Below are 25,988 nucleotides of genomic sequence, written 5' to 3'. Positions count from 1 at the left end.
CTCTGCCTGCGCACTACAGGTTGGCCCGAGAGATGTCTCTTCTATTTCTAGCAGTCAGTGTGACGAAGGGCACATAATCAGTTGTAAGACTGATAGTATAAATATAGGATATATTACAGCAAAACAAAACACTGCCAAAGCAGTGACGAAGCGCTCCCTGGTCTTGATACTGACACCTGAGAGAGAGTTCTGTGGGGCTTTATGCCTTAACCGGTGACAGTATCCTTGACTTCCCTGAACCTTGGATTCGTCTCTTGTACAGTGTGGATAACAGCAGTATTTAATTCAGACAGTTATGAGGACTGCATGAAGTAATAGATATGAGACTTCGCCAGAAGCTGGCCCATTTGTGAGTACCCAGTAAATGGTTTCCACCATCTGTATGTACTGTAAACACAGCACCATGTTTCCTAAAGGAGCTAATAGATCTGTCTTGCAGGTAGAGGCATATGTTGTTAAGCACCCAGTCCCCTAGAGAAAGTTTGCCCCTGGTAAACCCCTTTACTGGTTTGATGGGTTTAATTTTACAAAGTCTTAAGTCCTCCTTGGTAGCAAAGTGGGTATCTGTGAAAGCCTATTGGAATGACTCCAGGGTGGTGAAGGGTCAGGGTGCTCTGGTGGCCTGTGTGCACGACAGCAGCTATCAGTGATGTCAGTTTAGAAATATCTGAGGAATTCGGAGAACTGCACACGATAGCTTCACAGCACTTCATCTTTCAGCTGAGGTGGAGCAGGTGAGGATGGGGCGGGCCAAGGATCACCTGGTGCTAATTTCTGACATTTAGAGATAACCCAGAAAGCCATGTTTACTTCCCAGTAGCGCTGGCTGTGGGGTGGATTCTGAGATATTCCCGAGACATGTAGAGTTTCTGGGGAATTTGCACCATCTGTCTGAGAAAGGCATGCGGGGTATGTATTTGAACACATGATACCGAGGCCACTGCCAAGTTAAGGCCTGGGTACTCTTTGACTCACACCTAAATTGTAGTAATTTAACTTTACAAAATTTTGAGGAGCAAGAATGGAACCTTTATTTTAATAACATTTTAAACCATCGCCTTTTCCCTACGAATTATTGTTATTTTAAAATGTTTCCTTCTTTTTACACTATCTTTGGAAACATTTTTAGAGAGAAGTGTTTTTGTGTGTGTGAGTTTGTGTTTAACCTAAAATTTTCCGGTAAGTTTAGCAGGTAACTGTCCCTGATTCTTTGAGTATCTTACTGTTTTGTAGACCCTTGCTGGGTAGGAAAGCTTGTCTGTCACATTTCTCATTTTCATTTTACATGTAAATAATTCTCCATCTTCAACCTTTATGGCTTTTCTGAGAGCTTGCTGTCTTTTTTTTTGTTTTGTTGTTGTTAATCCTTATCCGATGATGTTTTTCCATTGATTGTTAGAGAAAGTAGAAGGGAGAGAGACAGAGAAACATCAATGTGAGAGAGATACATCAGTTGGTTGCCTCCTGCATGCACCCTGACCAGGGCTGGGGAACCTGCAACCAAGGTACGTGCCTTTGACAGGAATGGAACCTGAGACCCTTCAGTCTGCAGGCTGACACTCTATCCACTGAGCCAAAGTGGCTAGGGCTCTGAGAGTGGTGATTTAAAAAATAGCCATCCATCTTCATGATCTATCTCTGAGACAAGTACAGATATTCTAATGAAAATAAATATTGAGATCCACCTAGAGTCATCTTATCAACAATAGCCTGTTTCCATCAGTGATGCTGCGTCTATGGATCCTAAAGACAGGTATTCTGTGCGGGTGGTAAGAATTTTCATGTTCCAGCTCATTCTACTTCTGGTGTTTTTGTTGCTTAGCACATCCAGCTTATGAAGAATGTGGTCCTCCCCTTGAGAAAGCATGCCAACCCCCCCTCTCCCCCATCACCAAAGCGAGGCTGTCCTTACTCTCTTCTCAAAGAAGCTGAGGTGGAGTGGAGAGAGGTCAAGAAGTAATTGATGAAACACAGGCGCTGTCCCTGAGTTCTTGGTTTGCTTCGCCTCGGGACCATGCTCCTTTGCCTCTATCTGAACACAGGTCAGAACAGGAAGTTTCAGTTTATGCGAGAGGAGAAGGAAGATGCTTTGAGGTTTGGGTCACTCAGCTCAGGGCCATGACTTCCTCTGGCCACTCTTGGAAAGGCGTACCTTCCTCACTCAGGGGATATGGGTTTTTACTGTGCTGTGAGGATCCCCACAAACGGTTCATAGCCTCACAGGTGTCAGAGCGCTGTAGCTTCCCAGAGGCCATCACTGAGACTATCAAACGTGCCTGAGTGGTTGTACGGGATGAAGTGACAGCCGAGAGTAACTGCAAATGGGCAGGAGGGTCTTTTTTTTAGAATTGGTGGAAATGCTCTCAAATTAGATAATGGTGATGGCTGCACAACTCTGTAAACATACGAAAAATCACTGGATTGTGCTCTTCCAACGTGTGAGTTTTATGACATGTACTAGTACATTATACCTCAATAAAGCTAACAATAAAAATGCCTGAAATTTGGGCTGTCTTGAAAGGAGCCACGTTTCAGGACCAGTACACCTGTCTGAAAGTGTGTGACAGAGTGAGTGGGGGAGGCATCTGAGGCGGGCGCTGGAGGAAACGGGACCAGCAGAATCTTACTCATAAGCCAGGGCGGAGGCCTGGGATCAAAATGGGAATAAAATGGCACCATTTTTGTGGTGATGACAACTCGAATTAGGTTCCAGAAGGTAATTACATTGCTCTCTATGAAAGCTCACTTTCTGAATAGCTCTAACGCTTTCAGTTGGTGAACAACAACACTTTATAACCAGAAATCTTACCTTAAATTCGTATCAGCCAAGTAAGAGTGTCTTGTCAATGAGTCATCAGGTGTACTCTACAGATTTGTGTAAATAGATTACCAAATGTTTCCGAATAGCATCAATATAACTAATGCAGCTTAACTGCCATTTTTTCTTGCTTGTCATTATTTAATAAGATGTAGATAATAGTTAATGTGATAGGTTTTAAAAAATTTTCCAACTTACTTTTTTTTATGATATTTTCTGAATCCCGGAATGAAGGCAACTAAGCTTTCAGTGTTTGCTTTACTCAAGAAATCGGTTGGCTTTGCTTACATATATTGTGTGCAACTTCAGATAAAGCTGCAGGACTCCCTCCATAACTGGAGCGCAGGAAACAATTGACACTGTTACTTAGTTCACATTGTTTCTGAGACATTTCCTACTTTCCCATGAGAACAATTTGCTTGCAAATGGTTAGACGTGATCCATTTCTCCTTGGTACCGGTTCTGTGAGGAGAAGTTCATGGTGCTTTGTAGTAGTTGAGTTAGTGTGTGTGTCTGTGTGTGTTGCTGGGGGGAGGTTCATGCGTTATACACATAGATGCCTCCAACTTCATTCCAAGTAGCAAATGTTTTCCTTTGAATGCTAGCCCATTCACTCCGGGTTCTGCATTCCTTACTTGGAACCTTTTTTTTGAAGGAGCACATTCTAGGAATTGTTTTAATCCTTCCAGTCTAAGGAAACACTGCTGTGAATGATGGTGTTTTAAGATATGCTGAATGAGTTACTGGGGAAAGCAGTTCCCAGCAGTTTAACTCAGCCCTACTGCATGGTCAAGTATTACATACATGTAGGTGTGTGTGATATTGTCTGGGACACTGTACAGTGGTCATCAAGGGATGATTCCAGAATGGGCGAGCAAACCCATACATGAGATACTCTAATTAGAAGGTCAAAAAAACCAAAGTTTTTGTATTACTTCTAAAAATAGTGGTTCCCACATCCAGGAGTTATGCTGGATATAAAATGAAAGTAAAAGTTTCCCAATTAAAAAAAAAAAGATGTGGAACTTTGAGTTCCCTTTTTTCTGTCTTATCAGATTTTGTTAAAATAAAAGCGCCTGTCAGTTTTGCAGCTCCATGCATCCAGAGAGCTGAAATCCCTTCACAATCTTTTCTCCTCATGCCCTTCTCTTCAAGGCAATTTTGGCTGGGCTGGTAACAACCCAGTTTTTAGAAACTTTTGGAAACGAAAAAGAAAAATGAGAATGGCACTGTAGCTGACATTCATTTTAGCTGCTGCATCGTGTGAACATTTGAGTATTTCTAAAATCTTCTCTCCAAGCATGTTGTATGTCTTATTTTTTCACAATTTGTCCCAGTTCTAAGTCTCTGTTCTGCTGATTGGGTAAAAAAAAAGTTTTAGTATAAAACCTTATCACAGCAGAATGACTTCTTGAACTCTGAGTTAGATCTTTATTTTTTGTAGCCTCAAGAGTTCCTTTTTCAGCACCCTGTTGAGTATAATCACAGACCCAGGGGAGGTTAGCACTGGAAGGGCCTCTGGAGTTGCCCAAGGTAAGTCTGTCATTATACAAATGATGAGCTTGAGGCCCAGAATGGTTAAGGGACATATTCAAGGTCATAGAGGTCACTAATGGCAGAGGTCTGACTAGAATCAAGGATTTCTGATTTCCAGTGTGGTATTCCTTTGGCTCTCCTAAACAAAACTAGCCTATCTAGATAGGAACTAGAGGACACCCTCAAAGAATCTCAGGGCCCACCAGCAGGTTGAATGACACTCTGCTAACTGAGATTTGGAAGGGGATTTCATTTTTTAGCTTGAACTTATTTGTCAAATATAGAATGCTAATGCTGAATTCGTTGACTTTTTTTTTTTTTTTTGACCTGTGGATTTTGTGCAGTTTATATGCAGCACAGGATGTGGTTTCAAATGGTGATTTGTGTACCTTCCTTTAGGCCACCACACCATCTACATTGGGGTCCATGTGCCAAAGAGCTACAGGAGAAGGAGACGTCACAAGAAAAAGACGGGACACAAAGAAAAGAAGGAAAAGGAGAGAGTCTCGGAGAACTACTCAGACAAGTCTGATGTGGAGAACGCCGATGAGTCCGGCAGCAGCATCCTCAAGCCGCTCAGTGAGTACTCCGTGGATGTGGCTGCCGCTCTCTGCCTCACTCCCACGGCCTGGGGAAAGACACCTCTTAGGATCTTGTGGCTCATGGGGAGGGTGCAATCATAAGGAGATGACCTCCTCTAAAGGGTCATGTCAGTGGAGATGCTCTTCTTGTCCTAACAGGTTGTTCTAGGAGGAGATCTGAGTGGGTCGGAGAATATTTGACAAAGTTTAGGCATGGTTGTGTATCCTACATTTTGACTAGTGAAATAGGGCAGAGTATTAAAGATGGCATTTGACTACAGTAATAAACATATTGACTAAAAGAAATTTTTGGATTGTTTCTGCTGAGAAATAGGTTCCATTGAGACAGTAGCCCAAGATGAAAATTATATATTTATAATATATAATATATATATTATATGATACTTATAGGGTTCTAAGTGACATTTAACCAGGTCATGGGTTGGTAATTTAAAAAGGAACAGTGGAAAAACATTCTGTAAGTCATAGAAGAATGTAGAGTAGAGTGGCATAGCTCTTGAAATGTCGAACATATTAGATATCATACTTTGGATAGAAGTGTTACTAAGAACAGAATAACAGGAGGTCAAAGTCATGGGAGGACTGTGTGTTTAGGCGCATGTGTATGTTGCTTTTGTTTCTTTAGATGTGCAGAATATTTGGCTATCCGGGTAACTGTGTCTGAAGTGAGAATGAGTATGTGCAGTAGAAGCAAGAAGCAGTAGAAACACAGGCCAATTTGGGGAGATTCCCCAACAGGAGTTACGTAGTGACAGCTTTTCACGTTGGCAGAGCTCTGTTCATTCTTCATCTCTTTGCGACAGTTGCAGAAATATGGAACCTGCAATAAAATACATTAGGGGTGGCATGGATGCAAATCCAGTTCTGTCACTGCAGGTGATGAGAAGCCAAATTAGAATGAACAGCTGAGGAGTGTTGAAAAGTGAGTTTATAGAGGTAAATTGAAGAGGGTGTGAAGTGCAGTGATGTGAATCTGTGAATTTGTTAGAGTCTTGCTATTGGAACTGAGCAGGTGGCTTGAAACTATAGAGGCACCTGCTGAGAGGAGCAGTGGACCTCCTGAGTAAAGAGAGATGTCCTGAGGGGAGTTTGGAGATGGACCACTACGTTAAAACTTGAAGGTGCTGGAATAAATGTGAGACTTAGGAGGGGCCAGAGGGCAGGAGACAAGAGTTATGCACTTTTCATTGGAATTTTGGGAATCTGAAGGGAATCCTTCATATATTGACTAAAAACAACTAAAAACGAAAAAGCATGGGGACTGTTTTAAGTAAAGTCCTTGAAATGCTGATAAAAAAGGTCACAGTTAATAGTGTGGAGGAACAAAAGATAACATCTCTTTCCAAATAAATTACTACTGTCTATCTTGATTTACTATCTGTTTCAGCAAGGCCTGAGCCCGAATCAGAGATACTCTACCCAGTGTGTGTGTGTGTGTGTGTGTGTGTGTGTGTGTGTGTGTGTGTGTGTGTGAAAGAGAGAGAGAGAGAGAGAGAGAGAGAGAGAGAGATCTCTTTCTCTCTCCTAGTCATTTCCCATTCTGCAATTTAAGAACAAGAGTACATCATCACTATCCATAATAAAAAGGGAGAGATGCCCTCTTAGACAAATGGGCCAAGGGATTTTGAGATGATAATTATGTACCAGCTTTGTAAAGGAAAGGCAATGGAACAATGCCAGTAATACTCAAGTCAGTAATAGGGGATGAACTGATCAGAAAGGTAGTGAGTATCAGTATGTGTCTATCATGGGAGTACTGTTCCTTTCTGTGGCATTTGGGGACTAGTTTGAATACAGCATGTACAACAAGCAAGGTATTCATTCTCATTAGCCTCAGGTCTCCTTCCTGGGGAGGATTACATTGTGTTGTATGCCTGGTTTCTGAAGGGATCATACGGAGAGACCATTGTGAAGGACCAAGTTATTCAGAGATCATCATAAAATTATTTATAAATTTGCATTTTATAGTTAGTTATTTTCCTGCTAGTTAATAAGTTATGCACCATTCAATTCAGCATGAACGTTCTCTTAGAAAGTATCGTATATTCTCTCCACTGCTTATTGTGGAGACTAGATGGACTGGTAGCTGGTTTATCTGGTGCTGTTCTACTTAAGATGTTACACTCATGTATCGGAGGACATTTAACCCTATGATTTTGGGGAAGCTACAGGGCACTGGCACCAATATGACAATAACATTCTTTATGGGAAAACTCATTTACTGAAATATCTAGCCGTTTGCCATTATTGGTTCTCAAGAACAGCCACACAGTTTCTGTTATTGTTAGGTGTAGGCTTTTGGAGATACTTATGTCTGTAATGGACCATAGCCCATAGACAAGATTATTTCCCCCCCATTTAATATTTTTTAATTATTTATTTATTGTCTAAAGTTTTACATACGTCTCCTTTTTCCCCGATTGACCCCCTCCTTCCCCAGCCATTCCGGGCAAGCCCCCACCACCCCACTGTCTGTGTCCATTGGTTACGCTAATATGCATACATGCAAGTCCTTTGGTTGCTCCCTAACCCCTCCCCCACCCACCTCCACTGCCATTTGTTTCTGGATCTATTTTTGTTCATCAAATTATGTTGATCGCTATATCTCACATATGAGTGAGATCATGTGATATTTATCTTTCTCTGACTGGCTTATTTTGCTTAGCATAATGCTTTCCAGTTCCATCCATGCTGTTGCAAATGGTAAAAGTTCCTTTTTTATAGCAGTGTAGTATTCCATTGTGTAGGTGTACCACAGTTTTTTAAACCACTCATCTGCTGATGGGCACTTAGGCTGTTTCCAAATCTTAGCTATTGTAAATTGTGCTGCTATGAACATAGACAAGATTCGTGCATGGGCCTGACATTGTGTCAGGCGAGGCTTCTATTATTGAAAGTACCCCACATATAAGTAGAGTGACTCAATGAGAATCATCTCTGATTCTTTCCTTGATGTCACCCACATATACCACCCATCAATGCCTTTTGTTGGTTCTACTTGTAAAATATGCCTGGATCGGTCTACCACTGAGCAGTGTGGCTGCCACTTTTGGGGCCAGGGAATTGTCATCTCTTACGTAGACAACTGTAACAGGCTCCACTTTTCAAGTCTTCTTCTACCCAGAGGCAACAGGGGTCATAGTAAAGTGCAAATCGAGCCATGCCACTTGTGAGTTGAAAACTTCCTGTTGTCCTTAGAAGAAAATCCCGATTGGGCAGCATGGCCCATGGAGTCTCAACACTCGTGCTCCATGTCGTTCTCTCCTTGCTCTCTGTTCTTCAGCCACACTGACTTTTCAGCTTCGTGGTGTCCACACCTTTTCAGCTTCAGGGCCTTTGCACATGTAATCCTGTCTTTTTTGGAATGGTCATCCCATTTCTGTCCTGGTTAGCTTTCCTCCTGCTTTATATTCCAGCTTTAAAATTTTGTGTCATCTGGGAGGCCTTTCCTTCCTACCCTGTACAGGGTGGGGTTAAAGTAGGCTTACAGCTGTGAGTCCCGAATATTATTTATTACTTATTGCATTCGTTTCCATACGAAAAACTGTCAACCTGCTTTTGCCCCACCCTGTGTAATGTGTGTTCTCCAGTGTTGTTCTTTCTCAGCTCTTTGTTTCCTTAATAATATATGTTTTAACTTTCAGTTTTGTGAGCCTACAGTTTTGTCTGGTGCTGATGCTAGGTTATGAGCTCTGTGAGTGCTAGGATCAGATTTGTTTTGTCATTGTTTTCTCTGGCACCTAGCACAGTGTCTGATATGTGGTATATGCTTCATAAATGCTAACTGAAGAGTAATTGATTGGATGGATTACTACAGGTAAATACATAAGCATTGCTTTTATTTATCTAAATACTTCCTACATTATAGATAATGGGTCAGCGATTTTCTTATTTTTAATCCTTGCAAATTATCTTTATATTTCCTTGCACTGCCTTCCTCCCTTGCCATGGAAATCTGTTCCAAACTCTTAATTATGCTGCTTTGGAAAGTGCCTTATTATTTTAACTACTAGAGGCCTGGTGCACGAAATTCATGCATTGGCCAGGGGGTGAGGGTGGGGGGTGGGGCGTCCCTCAGCCCGGCCTGCACCCTCTCCAATCCAGAATCCCTCTCATAATCTGGAACCACTGGCTCCTAACCCCTCACCTGCCGGCCTGCCTAATGCCCCTAACTGCTTAACTGCTCTCCCCTCCTGGCCTGATCCCCCTAACTGCCTATCTGCTCTCCCATCCTGACCTGATTGCCCTAACTGCCTAACTGCTCTCCCCTCCTGGCCTGATTACCCTGCCTAACTGCCACCTTCTCCCTTCTGCCTTCTCCCTTCTGCCTGCTTGTGCACGGTGCTGGCCTTTTCACCTTCTCCCTTCTGCCTTCTCCCATGGCGCAGCCCACCCACGAGTCGCCTCAGGCTGGTCCCATCTTCTCCCAGTGCCTCCCTGTTTCCACCTTGTCTCCGGAGCAACGCCTTTGGCGCACATAGGAGCTAATAAAGAGCTAATGGTCCGGTTGTGACCTGTTATGGCGTCCCAGCCTAATTTGCATATTACTATATATATATATACACACACATATATATATATAGCTAAAGAGGTATTTTGGCCTGGGTAGGTCTCGAATCTGCTGAGTTGTTTATCATATGCAGGTGATGGAAGAAACTGATCCACAGGGCACAGGAATTCATCACACACACTTGAAGATGCTCACTACTCCACACAAAACTTGGGCTGCTCAGCTTCAGAAGCCATAGTCAAGAGGCATGGACTCGGATAGTTAAGGCCATTTAAAAGAAGAAATAAGCCCAATATTTAGGCACATTAGGAAGATGACATTAGCGGGTTCATTTAGCTGATGACACAGGTGCTTTTGCTTTTCTCTGTGGCTTCGGTGTCAACACGGGGCTTCTAAAAAGTGAGTGCATATTCTGACTCACACATTTGGAGCTGTGACGAAGGAAGCTCGCTGGCTTTATTTCCCCCTCGGAGCTCAGCGGCAGCTCCAAGTCCGTGCACAGCGGCTGTTCCTCCAGTGTGGTGTCTGAGTGGCTGGTGACTGAGCTGGTGTCCCAGCTTAGGACACAGAGCGGGAAACACGTGTGAGAAGCGTGGTACATGAGCTGGGGGAGCAAGGCTGGGGAGGAAATGTGAAATGGAGGAGAAGCAGGAGGGAAGACAAGGGAATGAGGAGGTGGTGTGGAGTGGGTGGTGGAGAGAAAAGTTAGATTGTGCTCTTTCTTAAAAATAACCCTTTTGCCTCCTCCACGGTACACTTTTTTTTTTTTGTCAGTTAGCAGCTGCCATCCTCTAAGGGTTGCCCAGAAAGTGGTGGGGAAGGTGGTCCTCGGTGACCTAGGCTCTGGAAACGCAGCACGACTTCCCACCATAGGTGGTTTTGATCTTGAACGTCTCATTCTGTTAGTGTCCTGGGATATTTATGGCGGAATCACAGGCCACTTTGTGACTGCAGAGACTGAAAATGTGTAAGGTATTGGGAAACAGAGCTACAAACAGAACATCCTGTTCAGCATGTCAGGGTGATGTGTAACATGTTTCTTGACAAGTTTGAGCGGGCATCAGTGCCTGGAGGCAATCGCACACATATGTGTTGCCCTTAGGGAATCATCTTGCTAGGTGTATGCACACACATACTCTCAGTCTTGTGGTATTCTTTTTTTTTTTTTTTTGAAAGAGAGAGAGAAAGAGGAGAGAGAGAAAGAGAAACATTAATTTGTTGTTCCACTTGTTTATGCATTCGATGATTGATTCTTGTATGTGCCCTGACCGTGGATCAAACCCACAACCATGGTGTATCCGGACGATGCTCTAACCAACCGAGCTACCTGGCCAGGGCCTTGTGTATTCTTTCTAAGCTCCTTGGCTGTGTCCCAGAAGTGATGGATCTGTGCTAGTGAGCATTGTTCCGTGCGCCTGGAACAATGGCTGCCAGTGGGTGCTCCTGTTAGATTCAGGAAACTGAAACAGAGAAATGGGCAGCTGCTTTTGTTTAGTGCTTCCCGGTAAATGGACAGAGTAGCCGTGCATAAGTGCCAAAATTATTGGGGGTTTTGTCACTTGACTTCCCCTTTCCCAGTGCACACCCTGTGCCCTCCCCCAATCTGACGTTATCCTTCTTGGTGAATTTCTGTGTTTTTTGGTTTTTAAACGTTCTCAGCTAAGGCCCTTAATTTTGATATCATAAGGTAAGATTTCTTTTTCTGTGTGCTACTTGCATGTACCCAAAATGAATCCACGTGCAGGAGAGAAGGAGATCTTCGGAATGCGTGTGAAATGAGGTAGACTCTTTTCCTGTTAAGAAACAAAACAAAACACAAAAAACTATACCCTCCTTTCTGTTTTTTTTTTTTTTTTTTCATCTTATGTAAGTAGGAGGAAGTACTTTATCTTTAGGAAATACTTTATCTTTAATATAAAAACAAAGGCTTTTTACATTAAATAACTGAAGACGTAAAACCTGCCTTTGCAGAAGGGGCACTTGGGATATAATTTCCTGGAGAGGCAGTCAGGGGCGTGTATTCCAGCCAGACCCAGTGTGAATCCCAGCTCCTACCAGCAGTGTAATCTTGGCAAGATACGTCACCTCTCTGTGCTTCAGTTTCTTCATCTGTAAAAAGGGATAATGATAGAACTTAAGTCATAGCATTCTGAGTATTAAATGAGTGGTGCATCTAGTTAGCAATAATGATGAGCAATTATTATTTTGGGTTTCTCTGAACACGTTCTTCAAGCTCATCTTTTCTGTACAGTGTACACAGGTATTGCAAAACTTTGGAGAGATGAAGTCCCTATGAATGCTAATCACTATTCTGTAAGCCTGCTGGCCTTTTTGACTACAATTACCCACTAGCTTCCCTTTGCTTTAGCTGTCAGCTTGGCTCCTGGCTCCCCATGGCATCTTTGGAAAAACTAACCTAAATCCAGTCTCTTAACTTGCCAATGGGTATCAGCCTGGATGCTGGTTGGCAGGAGTAAGGACCAAGGAAGTAAGGGACAGGCGATTCCTAGTGCATAATTTTTTGTGTGTGTAGGGGACTGCCATTAGCAAGTGGCTCTGCTTACCAAGAGTGTCCTTGGATTTAGTCAACAGTTGGAATTCCTAGTTCTGGACCACTGAGAGCAAATGGGCCATTCAGTTTCTCATGAGAAGGATCTCTTTCTGGATCCTTGTGTGTGTGTTTCCCAGCGAAATTAATCTGATTAGAAGCGCCTTTGGGTGGGACAAGTCAGCAGCTTGAAGGCAGTGCTGTGCGGAAAGGACAAGTGTTTGGCATACTTCGGTTTTCGGTGGCACTGGGTTGGCTCAACAATGTTGTGTTTTGTGTGGTGCAAATAATTGCTGTTCATTCCTCTGTGACACTGATGGATGCAGGAGGACTGTGTCATGGTGCTTCAGTCTTCTTTAGCCAGTTAAATAGGGGAGCCTTGGATTTCTGGAATGCTGTTCTCTTGAAGTCACCAAGAAGTGCCCTCCAAGCAGACGTTCTTACACTATGAAAGGTGGCCTCTGACTATTCTGTTACAATAGTGCTTCCATTTTATCATGCCGTGCGATGTTATGAATAGTGTGTTTATGTGTGTCATGGGAGAGTTGATGTTGCTGCTATTTATAGTGACTCATGAGTTAAGGAGGCCTCACAGGGTTCTACCATCTCCAGGTGCTGGGGACTTCAAGGCTCAAAAGAGATTGTGACTTGGGGTGGAAAATGGGGAAAAAAAACAGAGCCGTGCATAGAATCTAAAATGTGAAATATACTTTACTGAAGTGAATGGGGTGTAAATGACTGTCTGCCACAGGCATTACTGCCTAAGTAGAAGGCAGGACACATCTTGTGGTTTGGGTCCAAGTTTATGAGGCAGGAAACTAGAGCAGTGAGTGTATTTGTGAGTATGTGTGTAAGTTGTTGTGTGGCTGGAATGCACTGAAAGATTGGGAGATATTGGTAGGGATCTTGGGAAATTTCTCATATTGAAGTAAATGATTCTTAAAGGACTATATGGGTTCTTTTTTTGTGTGTGTGTTAATCCTCACCCCAGGATATTTTTTTCCATTGATTTTAGGGAGAGTGGAAGAGAGAGGGAAAGACAGAGAGAAACATTGATGTGAGAGAAACACATTGATTGGTTGCCTCCTGCATGAGCCCTGACCAGGGTCTGGGCTGGGGAGGAGTCTGCAACCGAGGTAAGTGCTCTTGGCTGGAATCAAACCCGGGACCCTTTGGTTGGCAGGCCAACATTCTGTCCACTGAGCCAAACTGGTTAGGGCTATATAGGTTCTTAATCCTGGGGTTTTAGATTCAGGGCTTTGTGAGTGTGAACTGTTGATACAGAAGTGATTGAGATGAGCGACCATGTCAGAGTACAAAATGTTAGTTAAGACAGCATTTCTCTAAAGAACCATATAGCATGTTGAGCTGGAATAAGCCTGACTCTGTTGATGACTATTTATTTAGGGTTTGTATTCCACTGTGGTGAGGATTGTGTATAAAATAGGCTACTTACGATAGTGAGATTTTTCATTGCTGAGTGTGTTGCCAAGGCTGTTTGTGGAGGGTGTTACATAGAGAATCTAAGAATTGTTTATGTAAGTGTATTATGGATACACAGATTAGTCTACATTGCTGCAGGATGAACTTAGATGACCTTTGTACACCCTTCTCAGAATAATGATTTCATGATTTGGAACAAGCACATCCCTGAATATTTTTTATTATTTTGCTGTTTGCCAATTAAGCAGAATTCCTTTTTTTTTTTTTTTTTTTTTTTTAGCATTTAAGCAGGATGCACTCAATACCCTAGAAGCCACTTCTGGTAGCAGTGTTATTGTGGTCTAGAAATTTGTATTAAAATAATCCTTTGTCACCAAAACTTGGCCATGGAAATCACAAGAGAAAGCAATTATATTTAATTGATTCTGCTTCATTTAGGAGGCTTTGGGAAAGACTAATGCAGGTGTTATGGAAAATGTGACTTTCGAATGAAAATTTACAATAAACATGTGGACCATATAGCTAGCTGTGTTCATTCAAAACTACAGTTGAAGCAGAAAATAAGGTGCTTTTTATTACCAAGGCAGGAGAATAGCACTTTTTATAACTGGGAATTTGCTGCCGATTCACCCAATATCCAGAACACATGCATGAGCAACTGTAAAGTCCTAAGTCAATTCTTGGTCTTAATTTTACTGTTACTTCTTGTGAAAATACTGCATGTCCCACGCAAATAAACACCAAGGAGACAAAGAAGCAAAACATATTTCAGAAAGATTTATGGATTATTTTTTATTGATGTCCACACCCAGAAACAGCTAATCTTTCCCTTTCCTCTAATTCTTAAAGATAGATTTTGAGCTCACTCAAGATACTCTGGTTAAGAAGGACCGAAGGCAGATCACTGGTATTTCACTGGCTACTTCATTTAGATCAAATACTAATCAAAGTTTTTGAAAGTATGTGTGAAAGGTTTGTTGAGGAAACTTTTGTGAGTTATAATTTGCATGTTCAAATCAAACTTGGAATGTATATAGGCCTCTCCCCCTACCCCGGCCCCGCCCCCGACATGAAACTGACTGGAAATCTGTGTATGCTACATTCTATTTAAGCTCCTTTTATTCTTCCTTACATTTGTATAAACATGTAAGAGATGAATATATTGAGATAAAGTTGAGGATCTTTGCATATTTTTGTATGCAGAAATATTTTTCTGGTTTGGCAGGTGGGGAGAATGTACTGTCTTTAATTGTGAGAGTCGGGAGTCTTATTTATTTATTAAAATCAATAAAGATATGTTTTTATTGATTTTAGAGAGAGTGGAAGGAAGAGAGAGAGAGAGAGAGAGAGAGAGAAGAGAAGAGAGAAGAGAGAGAAACATGGATCAGTTGCCTCCTGTATGCATCCTGACCGGGATTCCAACTCGCAACCTTTTGATGTATGGGACAATGCTCCAACCCACTGACCCACCTGTCCAGGGCCAGAATCTTTATTTTAATAGAAGGTTCATTATAGTTTAGATGAGAAAGAAATCAATTGAGGACAATATATAAGAAAACCAACATGGAGAATGCATTTATTTTTAAATAACAATTGATTTTTTTAAGTGTCATTGAGTTTTATATTTTGGCCAGTTGTAGGGATAGAGGAAGAAAGCACATGAATGATACTGACGGTAAAAAGAGAGAGAGGGGATGACAAATTCTGAGAAAGAGGGATGTGGAGGGACCCTGACTATGAAGAAAGACAATGAGACTAAAGAACAGAAGTCACAGAGAGTGGCAAAGGCTAACATGTCACCCCTCAGTCTAGAGCCTCATTACTTAGCAGGACCAGTTTCATGTGGCCTCTACCTAGGTGCCTGACTTTAATTCCCTTGGGATAGTTTTCATCCTGATTTGAAAATGATTACAGTGATTTTCTAATTAGCTTCCTTACATTCTTATATTTGCATGACCTCTTTGTTACTGTTGTTAGTCATGTCTGCAAGATGATTCTCCGATGAGGAATTTGGGCCTTCTCTTAGAGCTGTGCTACTCCTTTTCTTAATACTTGGGGATTTGTTTTTATTTATATATATATTTATTCATTTCAGAGAGGAAGGAAGAAGGAGAGAGAGAGAGAGAAACATCCATGATGAGAGAGAATCATGGATGGCTGCCTCCTACACGCCCCCTACTGGGGAGCGTGCCCACAACCCGGGCATGTGCCCTTGACCGGAATCGAACTGTGACCTCCTGGTTCATAGGTCGATGTTCAGCCACTTAGTCACACCAGCTGGGCGGGGATTTATTTTTTGATGCCAGAACACCATAGGATGAATAACCTTAGCGTTCTAAAAAACCCTTTTAAATCTTCTCTAGTCTTCTAGCAGGTCATTTAACATAACTGCAATTCACTTTATACCTCTTATAGCAGAGTACCTCCAGGATGTGTCCAGGTCCAGCCACAGGACAAAGCTGGAGGAAGGTACTTACTTTCTACAGAGGCTACCCTGAGTGTCCACACCAGATCCAAGACTGGTCCCTTAGAAATCTGCTTGATGACAGTGGAAATTTAGAGTGAGGCAATGGGATTTTTTAGGAAGACAGTTGGGGCTAGGGGAATTTTTGTAAGCAGTGAACCATTCTTTAATTGAAACCACTGGATGTGGTTAGTAGTTTATTTTAAAAACACCATATGTTAGTTCATTTCTATGTATTGTGACAATCATAGTTTAATCAAAAACTGCTTGTGACATTTCTGTTTAGTGTTCATGAAAGAGTGGCTTGCTTCCTTGAAATCCTGAACTCCGTGCCAAATGCCAACACTTTCACAACTACAGCTTGGCTTTTAGGCAGTTGCATAGCTTTTGGAATATGTGGTAGCTTTTTGTTTACTTTCATTAACTTGTCATATTCTTAAATGGAATAATGTTTTCTCAGCCTTTTGTTTGGTAAACAGTGACTTTTACTCTTTTCTCCATGGTTCTCCTGAGAGGAAATAAGTATAAGTTAATGTAGCTGTTTTTTCATTCTCCTTTTTGGCTAAAAAGGCAGGCTAATGTATGATCTCTTTGAAACGTGACCAATTTTATGAACCATAAACTTGTAAGCTTGTCATCATCCTTCATGGTATGGGCAGGCACCCCGTTCGCCACCACAACAGGCTGAGAAAGATGCAGATGCAGCCAGATCCTTGAGCTTTCAGTGCAGTGCAAATCCACTCAGTTCATTTCAGTCCAATCCATTTTGATCCAACCCAAGAAATATTTATGGAGCACTTCTTTTTGCAGGCATAGTCTTGGGTACTGGGCCTACAGAAATGAAAATTTCATTAAAAATGGACAGTCTAGCCCTGGCCAGTGTGGCTCAGTTGGTTGAGTTCATCCCATGCACTGAAAGGTCTCTGGTTCAGTTCCTGGTTGGGGTACATACGGGAGGCAATCAGTCGATGTTTCTCTCACATTGATGTCCCCCCCACCCCTCCTTCCCTATCTGCCTCTCGCTCCCTTCCTCTCTCTCTAAAATCAGTAAAAACATATTTAAAAAGAAATGTCCATTTTAGGACATTCTGCTTAGTGATCTGCCTAATATCCATTCCCTCTTCTTTATCCTTAGAAGCCCAGTTCTGTTCATGACAGCAATGTGGCAGCTAAAAAAAAACCTTGATTTCCTAGGTTTCCTGGTGGTAAGGGATAGTCATGTGACCTATCCTGACCAATAGAATGCAGGCTTAAGTGTACTGTATGGTACTTGGGAGAAGTGTATTGTTTCCTGGTGGAAAGGCATAGGTTCTGATATGTATTTTAATGGGTATTGATGAATGAATATTTTAATTCCATTATTTACTCCATAAAGAATAAACTATTGTCATGTATTTTTGCTTTCAAAGACCTGGCATCTCTTAACTTTGTCATTAGTTTGGTGAGCCTGAGTTTCGCCTTACATATTTTAGCTTGCTCTGTTTATGTCTATTCTCTTTCTCCTTACTAAAGAGGAGTATGAGAAGTAGTAAGAATGAATCTATACATAAGGTGAGTTAAATTTCATTGATAAAATATTGATGATAATAATAATAAAATATTTATTGAACATTATATGTGGTCAAGGTGCTGTGCAGGTATCTAAGAAACATAACCTTAGTTTTCCTCAGCAACGCCCTTAGAGGTTCATATTCTCCTTTTTTGGGTTGAGGACACTGAAGCTCACAGAGGTGGGTGACTCACCTGATATTGCATGGTTGGCTGGGATACTGGGGTCTCTCTGACTCCAAGCAAAGCCTCCTAACTATTGCATAAGAGTGATTATGGAAAAGGTTGGATCAGGCTTTTTCACAGCTTCACACTAGCGTGAATGATATTTGAAAGATATATGCATCCAAATTCAATTTTCATTGTCAAAACTGACTTTATATTACACTGAAGATAAAGAACATAAGCAAAATGAATGAAGAAGCTCTCCTCTTCTCTCTTGAAATCCTACATGTTTAATCTAGAAATCTTAGCTTAGAATCAGAAGTCATATTGTGTGTCTTTTATTGGTGATTTTTAAAGTAATTACATTTACCGTTTGAGAAAACACAAAAACAAATTAGAACTAAGGTAGCTAAAATGGACTAAAAGAAATGGGCAGTGTGGCTAGATTTTGCTATGGACAGAAGTTTTCCTTTCTGGATAAAGTATCAATAACCTGTTTATCTTATGTTAAAACCTGCCATCTGTTAATTGATTCATTTATTAATCAATTGATCATTTGTTTGCTTGTTCTGTCATTTATTTTTAGTTTAAAAAATTTTAAAATTTGGCCCTAACTGGTTTGGCTCAGTGGATAGAGCATTGGCCTGCGGACTGAAGGGTCCCAGGTTTGATTCCGGTCAAAGGCATGTACCTTGGTTGTGGGCACATCCCCAGTAGGGGGTGTGCAGGAGGCAGCTGATCGATGTTTCTCTCTCATTGATGTTTCTAACTCTCTATCCCTCTCCCTTCCTCTCTGTAAAAAATCAATAAAATATATTTTAAAAAAAAGAAAAAGGAAAAAAAATTAAAATTTGGTCAATTATCTTGGTTGCATGCTTTGAAAATATTTAGGTTTCAAGTGAGTTTATTATAAAATGTCATTCAACCTCCCTGCTTCAGAAAGTCCTTAGCCCTCTAATCTGTTCCATCTGAATAAATGTTGTCATCGAAAAGTTATGAGAGCTCTAGGGAGAATCTGTCAATAAACCCTAGGATTACATCAGTATCAGAAAGGATGAAATGCCTCCTGCATCCATTTATCCCTTCATCTGGAATATTTATTGAAAGTCTACCATGTACCAAATAGGTGCTAGATACTGGGGATGTGGTAGTGAGCAAAATAAAAGACTTCTACCCTTAAAGGAGTTTATAGTCTATTGGATAAGTACTCACTAATCAAATATTCATTCAAATAAATGTTAAATTGCACCTATGGTGCTATAATGGAGTGTGGCCCATGGTGCTATAAAATCTGGTAATAGTGAGATAGTCATAGTTGAGATCTGAAGGATGAGATAGAAAACAATCGGTGAAGGTTGAGAAGAACACTGCCGGTAAAAAGAAGAGCAAGAAACAGGAAGGCCCTTTGCTAGGAAGGAGCATGTGAGCACAAGCACTCTTGTTTAAGACACTCCATCAGCACTGCCTGAGTGTGGGGAGTTCTCACTGAGAACAATTCCATCTCAAAAATAATTCCGTTTTCTTTGACTGATATTGGAGAAAACGAAAGGTACCAATTTCAGGTTAATAATTAGGCATGTAGGCTGTTCAATGCACTCAGTAAGCTAAAGCATCAATTTTTTAACTGAGTTTAAATAGGACTTTTTACTTTCTGCCTTCATATCCCTCTCCCCATGCTGTTTTACCTACAGAATCACTTACAACTTTTGCTTTCATGTCATTACCTTCTTTTCTGCAGTATTCTTTTTACTGTACCAGTGTGTCAAACAAACGATTTGTTTTTGAGCCACTAATGAGTCTCAGCAAAAGCTTCTGGTCTTGGCAGGAGGGATGCATTCCTAACTTCTCTAGTGGCTCCGTGACCGTCTGTTTTGATGTAATACTCTACTGGCAGTCAAGATCGTCTCCTGAGGATAGCAGTTCTACACTTTAGATATGAGAGGGTGGAGGGGCACAGCATTCTGGATAAATGCTCGAGGAGCATTGACTTTAAATCATGCACATGCCTTTTCTATCTGTGACTCACATGATATAAGGAAGAGGAGGAGGATCAAGTGACAGAGTCAAGAGGGTAGACACAAAACCTCAGCCCTGCTTCTGGTTACTCAAAGATTTCCTTCCAGAATGACTTTATGTGCATCGCCAGAGTGTGGTATGGTATCTTACCATGACGATTCTGTGGTTTGGGTTTGTTATCTTATCCTGTCACAGATAGGGCAAGAAGAGAAACTTTCTGATGCAAAGGGAGATTTTATTTGGCCAGAGGAATTTTGAAACCTTTTCATACTACGTAGTTCAGGGTATTTTTTTTTCACTGTACTTTTTGAAGTTTGTGATCAGAAAATGCGTGTTTTCTCTAAAAAGAAATAAAAAAGGCCCTAGGAGGGCCTCATTGATTGTAGTGAAATATATATATATTATATATAGCCCTTTTTATGTTTTCACATGTTGCTATTCCTCCTGGTTGCATTTTTCCATCCACATTATTTTGGATGGCATTGAAAGTTTTGCCTCGGCCCTTTATGCTCAGTTCAAAGGACATTCAGAGGGTTGACTAAGCCCAGCTGAGATGACTATAGATTGTGAAATATTTTATTTCTGTGTAGTGCTGTATAACTTACAGAGGCTTTTATACACAGTATCCCATTGTTCCATAGCCCTCGATGCAATTAGAGCAAGCATTATTCCTGTTTTAGGAATACATATCACAGGTTCCTACAGGCTAACCACTTCCTGAAGTCACACATCCTGTATTGGCAGAATGAGGCTAAGGACAAGGTGTTTAGACGCCTGGTCTGGCTCTCTTTATACTGTATCATGAAGCTGTATTCCTGGAGAGGTCGGGCTGTAAATGAAGAGCATTTGGTGGGTGCAGTCAGGTCCTGGACGAGTCCATGACTCATTTCTCCAGAGCTTGGTGTATTCAAAATTAGAAAATTATAGCTACGAATAGTTGTTTTCCACTTGATTGGTAAAGTCAATTGAATTCTGTAGAAAAGTCTTTTGACAGTGGGTTGCCTTGGAAATGGAGGAGCACAGCAGTACAACAGCTTTTTCTGTATTTGAGATCCCAGCAGTTCACGTGTCAGTTGTATCTTTCTGAAGGGTGTGGGCAGTCTGAACAGACTTCTCTGGTTGCTTATCAGCTTGGCCGTCATCGTTCTTGTTACAGCAGTCGCTCGTTTCCACAGATGTCTGTTAAAAACCTTTCGGTGTTGTTTCTGAGTTGAGAATATGTAGAAGAAACTTCTTTTTGGTGGGTTACATCGGTTGTCCTTGCCTAGCAAGTAGCTGGTGTGAGGAAATGCATGCTGACTCGAGTAGGAACATGTCACCTTTGTGACCTGACTTTAAGCTTAGTAAGCGCTGCCTCCTCCATGATTATCTTCGATCTTCACAACAACCATGTGAGAAATTGAATGTCCATTTTACCATTCCCTTATTTTACAGGTGAAGAAAAGCAAGATTTACCAATATTACACAGTGGTTAAGACCCCGGGCTTGAAATCATAGTTTGAGTTCAGATTCCATTATGTCTTACTGACCAGCTTTTTGATGGTGGATGACAGTTCTGTCTCAGTTCTTATAATCTATGAAATAAGGTGTGAGAGATAGGGTACCTCGTTAGGTTGCTGTGAGGGTTAAATGAGTGATGAGGCCTTCAAATGGCACTGGCAAATAAGGGTCAGTGTATATTAATAAGTGACTTGATCCCATTCACACATTAGCAAGGAGTGGAGTGGGACTTGAACCAGGGACTTTCTACTCCACCTCTGACCTTCTCATCTTTTCAGCATACCATCCTACAGCAATCTCCTTCTTTCTCTCTGCCATGAACAGGCAGCTGCTGTACTAAGTTATTAGTGAGGGGGATGGGTTTTTGGAATAAAAGACTTAAGAGATGCTGCAGGAACATTTGAACTCCTGGAATAAAGTCAGCAAATTATTCTAAAAATGGAGAACACCCTCCCTATTATTAAGAGCTGTTTGGTTCTAACCTAAATTTAGCTTTTTAAAAATTCCCCCCTCTTTGAATTCCATTAATAGTATATGAGTACTTGTGGATGTACCTACCAGTTGATGTGAGGTGTCTGCTGTCATTGGCAGGGGACGGAGGAGAGATGTTGCATTCCCACATTATAAGCCCCCTGAAGCCCCCTGACCCACAGCCTGTCCCTGTGATGGTTCTGGTGAGAGTGAGGGCTGCAGCTGAAAGGCTCCTGGGGCACCAACCATTTGCACTGTTCTTCAAGCAAATCAGTTTACATTGGTGGCCAAATAAACAGTTGACTTGAGATGTTACAGAATTGGGATTGTCCCTCAAGGTGTTTGCATTCATTTCTATCATACTGTCAGACTTCTCCCTTTTTTTCTGAGAGTCCTGCTCGACCTTTCTAGGGGGCCTAGGTGGTGGCAGCAATGGGTCCCCATCACTACACGTCTTGCCTGCAGGGGTCCCCAGTGCTGCACCGTAGTCTCCGTGTACGTGCACACCTTCACTTGTGTGAGCCTCCACCTCTTCTCTGACTCTAAAAACAATAATACCTTACTTTATCTAGCTCTTGACAGGTTGCAAAGCACACTCACATACACAAGTGATTCTGATGGCTGTGTAGAGATTATTATTCCTACATGACATAAGAAACTATAGATCTGAAAGGTTAGGTGAATATTCCAAGGAGAGAGGATAAGTGTGAGAAATAGTTAGGACTTGAGCATCCCAAGTCTGTGTGTTTTTTTTTCATATTGATTTTCAAAATCAGCGTCTTCCTCTTGACTGAATTCATTAGTTGGTTTGTTAATAGCTTCTTAAAGTTTACAGAAGATTTAGATGTCTTGAAATAATTAAATAGGGGTGAAAATAGATGTCAAAACCAGGGAGAACATGTAATATGAAGAACCACCAGAACCAATATTGTTATCAGAGGTGAATTTAATTTGTCTCTGAGCTTCCTGGCAGCCAAGATAAAAAGAAAGACACAATCAGTTACATGTTTCTGTAAAGGAAAAGCATGCTAAAGGGAAGTAAAGATTTTACCAAGATTATATTCTAAAAGGAATGTTTTGCTTGAAGCTTTAGATTATGGGCAATAGGGATAAGTGAAGATAATTCTCTCAATCAAATTATGTAGCTGTGCAGTACAATAGTCCTCCCTTGTTTGTGGGGAGTGTGTTCCAAGACTCTGGGTGGATTCCTGAAACTGTGGAGTGTAGCAAATTCTGTACATCCTATGTTTTACCTATACATACATACCTATGCTAAATTTAATTTATAAATTAGGCACAGTAAGAAATTAACAATAAGTAAGCATTTAATAGAATAGATATAACAATATACTGTAATAAAAGTTATGTGAATGTGGTCTCTCTCAAAATATCTTGTACTCTACTCATCCTTCTTGTGATAATGTCAGATGATACTACATAAAGTGATGAAGTGAGGTGAATAATGCTGACATTGCACTGTAGCATCAGGCTACTATAAAGGTTACTTGAACCCAAGCACTGCCATACCACAATAGTTAATCTGATAACCTAGAAGACTAACAAGTGACTAAGGGGCAGGGAGCATATATGGTGTGGACACGCTGGACAAAGGGCTGACTCATGACCTGGGCAGGATGGAGCAGGACAGCATGAGGTTTCATCATGCTACTCAGAATGGTGCACAATTTAAAACTTACAAATTGTTTATTTCTGGAATTTTCCATTTAATATTTTTGGACTGTGGTTAACTGTAGGTAACTGAAACTATGGAAAGCAAGTCATTACTATAACATAAAAATGCATTGCAAGGGAGCTAACATTTGTTGGGTGCTATTATGTATCAGGCATTGTACTAGGGACTTTGCATGCCTTATTTTGTTTAACTTCCATAAACATTTAATTATTACACCTGCCTTTTATTTGTTTTGTTTTTGTTAATCCTCACCTGAGGATATTTTTTCATTGATTTTTAGAGAGAGCAGAAGGGAGGGAAGGAAGGCAAGAGAGAGAGAGAGAGGGAGTGAGAGAGAAACATCAATGTAAGAGACATGGATTGGTTGCCTCCCCACGTGCCCTGATAAGGGCCAGTATTGAACCTGCAACCCAGGTATGTGTTCTTGACTGGGAATCGAACCCCTGGCTCTCCAGTGCACAGGCCGATGCTCTAAACACCATGTCACACTGGCCAGGGCTACACCTACCTTTTAAAGTTATCATTATACCCACTTGATGATAAGGAAACTCAGCCTCAAAGACTTTATATAACTTCTTCAAGATCTGTAGTAAGGAGTAAACATGTAAAGGAGAACCTGACCTTGTCTCATTCTGAAGCCCATGCTCTCCTCACTCTAGCATGTTCTTACCATGCTTTAAGAAGATCAGTTAACTGAAAGCAAGTATATCGTATTCTAGGTCTTTTGTGCTTTCCAGGGATGATTTTTTAGAGGACCAGATTAGAGGATCATCTTGTGTAAATGTCACTTCTCTCCCATCTAGGCCTTGCTAGGAGGTGGGAAATAGAAATCTTTTGTTCTGTTGCTGCTTGAGAGTGTTTCCCTAAACTAGGAATAATAGTTGTTTATTATTGTTGTTGAATACTACTTGCTCTGTACATTATCTTCTTTAGTCTCCCAGCAGCCCAGTGAGGAAGGTACCATTTTTATTTTTATTTTTTTTTATTTTTTATTTTTATTTTTTTTTTAGGAAGGTACCATTTTTATTCCCATTTTGCAGTTGAGGAAAGAGAGGCTCACTGAAGTTAGATGATCCACAAAAGGTCGTAGAGCGGCACAGTGGCAACATTCAAACAGAGGTCACTCTGACTGTAAGGAGCATGTTGTGCTAGTAGGCCTCTGGTTAAGCAAGTGCAAAAGTGGTTAATCTCTTGGTAAAACACACCAAGATTCTAATTTAGACTCTTGTCTGGAAAAAATATTACCTCATCTCAGCACTGAGATAGACCACAGGGATAGCCACAGGCAAGTCTGAATTTTCCCCTGATAGGCATTGGGTCAGTTCAAGCTTTAGTGTACAGAGTTTAACATCATCTATCATGAATGATACAGCATTGACATGCAGAAATTCCAAAGGTGTTCCTGATAACTTTCATAGCCATAGGAAAACCTTAAAAATGTTTCAGTGGATTTAATTTTATGTTTTATGGGGTCTCTGAGGAAGCCCCCGTGGTGAATTAACCACTAGGTTCAGGGGTGTCAAGAACTGACATGGATAAGTAAAATTTTGGAGAATACAGACAAATGTAATGATTTTAGTTTAGAATAGTTAAATACAGAACTTCTTTTTATCCCTCACCTGAGGATATGTTTTTATTGATTTTTAGAAAGAGGAAGGAGAGAGGGGGGTGGGGGAGGAAGGAGGAGGAGGAGGAGGAGGCAAATGAGGAGGAGGAAGAGGAGGAGAAGGAGGAGGGAAAAGAAACATCAATATAAGAGAGAACTATAGATTGGTTACTTCCTATACATACCCCGATTGAGGATCTAACCTGCAACCTTTTGGTGTACGGGACAATGCTCCAACCAACTGAGCCACCTGGCCAGGGCCAGAACTGTTCTTTTTGACAGTCCTTCAATACTATGGTCAATTATACAAGTCATTCCCATTTTGTGATTATTCTGATAGAGTGCTAATCACAACCGTCACCATAATTGCAGTCAGAATAGGTAATGCTGTGAGGGAGGTATAATTGTTAACTCCATTTTATAGATGAAGAAGTGTAGAGAAATGTGTAACTCACCCAAGGCACACAACTGATAAATGGTTTTCTCACTGTGCTAGTCTGCTCTTTATATATGGTGGATCAAACAAAGATACATATGTCCCTCTTCTTCATTGCAGGTTACAATGCAACCAGTTCATATGCAAGTGCTTTTAAATCCCTAACAACAGAATTAAAAATAATGGGGGAGGGATGCAGAAAACAGCTTAAGATGACTAGATTCCTTAGGAAGAGACCATGCCTGTCCAGATTAATTCTTGCAGTGGGGCAAGTACCAAATGCCTGGGAATCTCTACTGAGCTCATGTAGTTTGGTTCATCATTGGTTTCAGTCCACAGAATCAAAAGCTGATTAGAAATCCAGAAAAACTCAATCTTATGACATTGTTCTTGACATGTTCCCTCACAAGGTAATGTTTCAATAGTTGATAGTACATACTTTTGCCTAAGTCCACTTGCTCTACAAGTGGAATATTGCATTGAGAATTCTAGATGTATACCTGTATATTGATAGCAAATTGGTACAAAGTTCTGAAAAAACAGCTGAGTGATGAAGCAGTCTGTAGCTCTGGGTAGCAAATGGGATACGACTAAAACCTGGGTTAGGATACGTGGCCTTGGGCCATTTTACT

General features: G+C 41.2%; 1 protein-coding gene across 3 annotated transcripts in view; it reads left to right on the top strand.

The window, feature by feature from the left end:
• SLC4A4 (solute carrier family 4 member 4) overlaps positions 1 to 25,988 on the top strand; it is a 348,112-nt gene that overhangs the window by 73,652 nt on the left and 248,472 nt on the right. For all 3 annotated transcript variants that reach the window (XM_080659937.1, XM_080659935.1, XM_080659936.1), the window contains one exon: positions 4,754 to 4,933. In XM_080659937.1, coding sequence (XP_080516063.1) covers positions 4,754 to 4,933 — 180 coding nt within the window. The remainder of the gene's footprint in view (positions 1 to 4,753; positions 4,934 to 25,988) is intronic.

This window comes from Plecotus auritus (genome assembly GCF_963455305.1).
Source record: "Plecotus auritus genome assembly, chromosome: 1".
NCBI classification, from domain to species: domain Eukaryota; kingdom Metazoa; phylum Chordata; class Mammalia; order Chiroptera; family Vespertilionidae; genus Plecotus; species Plecotus auritus.
Note: the sequence above shows the minus strand (reverse complement) of the source record. Positions and strands in the feature narration are given on the sequence as shown.